The sequence below is a fragment of the Poecilia latipinna genome, unplaced genomic scaffold (genome assembly GCF_001443285.1).
Source record: "Poecilia latipinna isolate Pla-1442-1.1 unplaced genomic scaffold, P_latipinna-1.0 Scaffold2037, whole genome shotgun sequence".
In the NCBI taxonomy this organism is placed as follows: Eukaryota; Metazoa; Chordata; class Actinopteri; order Cyprinodontiformes; family Poeciliidae; genus Poecilia; species Poecilia latipinna.
The window spans coordinates 63,220-66,202 of record NW_015114653.1 but is presented as its reverse complement, the minus strand read 5'-3'; the positions used below and the strand labels follow the sequence as shown (position 1 = coordinate 66,202).

Genomic DNA, 2,983 nt, shown 5'->3' with positions numbered 1-2,983 from the left:
AAATCAATCAAACAGCTGCAGCTGATCCAGAATGCTGCAGCTTGTGTTCTCACTAAAACCAGGAAGATAGAACACATCACACCAGCTCTAAAGTCCCTACACTGACTCCCTGTAGCTCCGAGAACAGACTTTAAAATACTGTTGATAGTTTATAAATCACTGAATGGCTTAGCACCACAATACATTAAAGATCTGCTGTTGGAGTCTCAGCCTTCGGACCTCTCAGGTCTTCTGGTTCTGATCTGCTCTGCATCTCACAAATCTGGAACAAACTTCCAGAAAACTGTTTAACAGCTGAAACGCTGAGTTCCTTTAAATCAAGGCTGAAACGGATGCAGTTTACAATGGCTTATAACCAGAGGTGGGTAGAGTACTCAACTTCTTCAATATAGTTTTACTCATTCTGTCCAAGAAATTACTCAAGAGAAAATAAATATTGGCCGGTAAAAGGCTGATTAGATCATTTTACCTATTATTTAGAAATCATGTCATCAGAGAGACAAAAATTTGGAAATTGTGACATTTAAGAAATGATTACAGTATATAACATTGCAAAGTAAATCCAGGCAGAATGAACACTTTTCTAAGTCAAATGTCTTCAGTATAAAACTTATTAAACTTACACTTGATATTGTAAATTCAATATATGTTATAATAAGGTAAGGTACTTTCAGGGACAATATATATATTTAATGTACTATTTCTGTCTCCAAATGAAACAGAATGCTCAACAGAGACAAAATAACAGAAATAACAGAACAACAAACCTGTGTAAATACATTGTGTGTGTTAGTGTGTTCCATTAAAAGTACAAAGGAAAAAAAAAAAAAAAAAAAAAAAAAAAAAAAAACAGGTCAGCAAATATATAGCAAGAAGGGCCAATAAAGGCCCACTTTAACATAAACAGTAGATGTCAAGTTTATTTCTGTAGCTTATTCCAGCAACAAGGAAGGGCTTTACGTCACAAACCTTAGTCACCAGTTATGAAACATGCAATAAACATTGCATGTGTCTGTATCTCATACAGTTTTGGTTAAACAATCTTGTTCTTCTTTCTGTAAAGTTACTGACAGTGAATATTCAGAAATTTTACTCAAGTAAGAACAGCAGTGCTTCCTAATATCATCACTTAAGTAAACATAATAAACTAGTCCTAAAAGTATTTTTTTCCCCCCACAAAGTTACTCCAGTAAATATTCCTGTTTTCCTCTCACGAGCTTAAAATTAATCACCAATAATTGGTTTCAGGTTATTATTGCTGAAATGTATTTGTCAAAGGGCCACGTTTTCTTCCCAGATTACCTGATCAGATTGGGTAAATTGTAAACAAATTCACCCCCCACCTGTAGATATCCAAAGGGATTGCTGGGTGCAGTGTAGACAACCAATCATAACGCGCATAGTAGTTGACAGAATCTTCTGACTGAATTATTTATTAGTTCAAAATATTACAAATGTAAATATCCAGGCAGGGTTATAACTGGAAGCCTGTCAATTGAGCACCGGGTAGTGGAAGAAAAACCAGCCAAGGTAATATGTGTATAATTCAGGCTGGAGGTGTAATTTTGAACCACAACAAAGACAAAAACTGATAATCCCTTGCTGTACTTCTCACTTTACTCAAACTTGTGACTCAGCTTTCATTTTAAAAAAACTTAAGTTGTTTTATTGCATAAATATTCCATCCAACAGCAATAGTTAGTTTTTCATGCATAAATTAAAGCCCAAATTTAACATAAAATTTACAGACACATTCAATAAATGAGATTAGAAGTGGCTTTTGAAAATGGCAATCTTTAAGAAAGTATTAAACATGATTGTCATGAAGATGTTTTTTATTGAGTTGATTTAAATATCATCAGAAAATAATCATAACAAAAATAAAGGCTTGAAAACATCAGTATGAGTGTTGGTGATCTAAACAATGCTAGTGTTAGAGGTTATGAATGTATTGTTTTTATTGAATATGACTGTTTTCTCATGATGAGAGAATTTTGACCTAAACTGTATGAATGAGGGGTAGAAACATTAAAATGATGTTTGTGTGACCAGAATGAACAGCAATATCCTTTTATCCTTTTTATAAAACATTTTAGACTCAAAAATCAGCAATCCAATCTTTATTATTTACCCATATAAAAATGCAAGTGTAAATTTCAAATACAAATCATCTCTGATTTACAGCTTTTGAGTTAAATACAACATAATACTATGAAATACAAAAAGAAAAATGATACAAGCATTGCTAAATATTGCAAACTTTTGGAATTATAAATAATTTTACCGCTTTATAAAACATATTGAAAGATGATGAACATCTTCACATTCTCTAATTTGGAGAAATTTTCTGCTCATCTCATTTACCAAAACTTAGTTAAACTTAAAATTGAGACTCAAATTAAGCCTGAAATGCTGAGCAAAAACAACTGCAGTAAATTCATAGATGAACAAAAATAAATTTCAACATGGAATAAATTATGGACTCATGTTCAATCAGCATACAGAACTATGGGTGAATCAGAATACAAGAATTAAAAAGATTTAAACAATGAAAAGCAGATTAGTTTATTACAGCTTATAGGATAGAAGTCACACAATAACAGCTAAAAGTAGTAAAGGAACACATGATACAACAATATCTACTACATTACGTTGCACATCTTAGCTGATATGCTTCTGTTTACATCTTTTACATCAGGGGGTTTCCAATGAATTGCAGTCACTAGGGGAAAAACACCATTATAGGAACCCCTGAAGTGATTCAGCTTCCCTCTCCTTAATTAAAGTAAGGGTTTGTCTGGCCTCGGATCTGAGCGTAAGGGTTTGAGGCTCGGTTCTGGGAATAAGGGTTGCTCTTGGGTTGGATCTCCTTGTAAGGGTGGTTTTTGGGTCGTCTCCAGGAGAACGAGTACATGTCATCTTGGTTGTCGTTGAATCGCTGTAGCAGAGAAGAAGAGACATCATAATTTGTGAGTGAATAAAG

General features: G+C 33.5%; 1 protein-coding gene across 1 annotated transcript in view; it reads right to left on the bottom strand.

Annotated features, from left to right (window-relative positions):
• Positions 1-2,114: 2,114 nt before the first annotated feature.
• The window catches only part of muc13b (mucin 13b, cell surface associated), a 10,153-nt gene continuing 9,284 nt past the window's right edge, over positions 2,115-2,983 (bottom strand). The window contains exon 12 of the mRNA XM_015016569.1: positions 2,115-2,938. Within this exon, the coding sequence (XP_014872055.1) occupies positions 2,777-2,938 (162 nt within the window). The 3' untranslated portion in view covers positions 2,115-2,776. The remainder of the gene's footprint in view (positions 2,939-2,983) is intronic.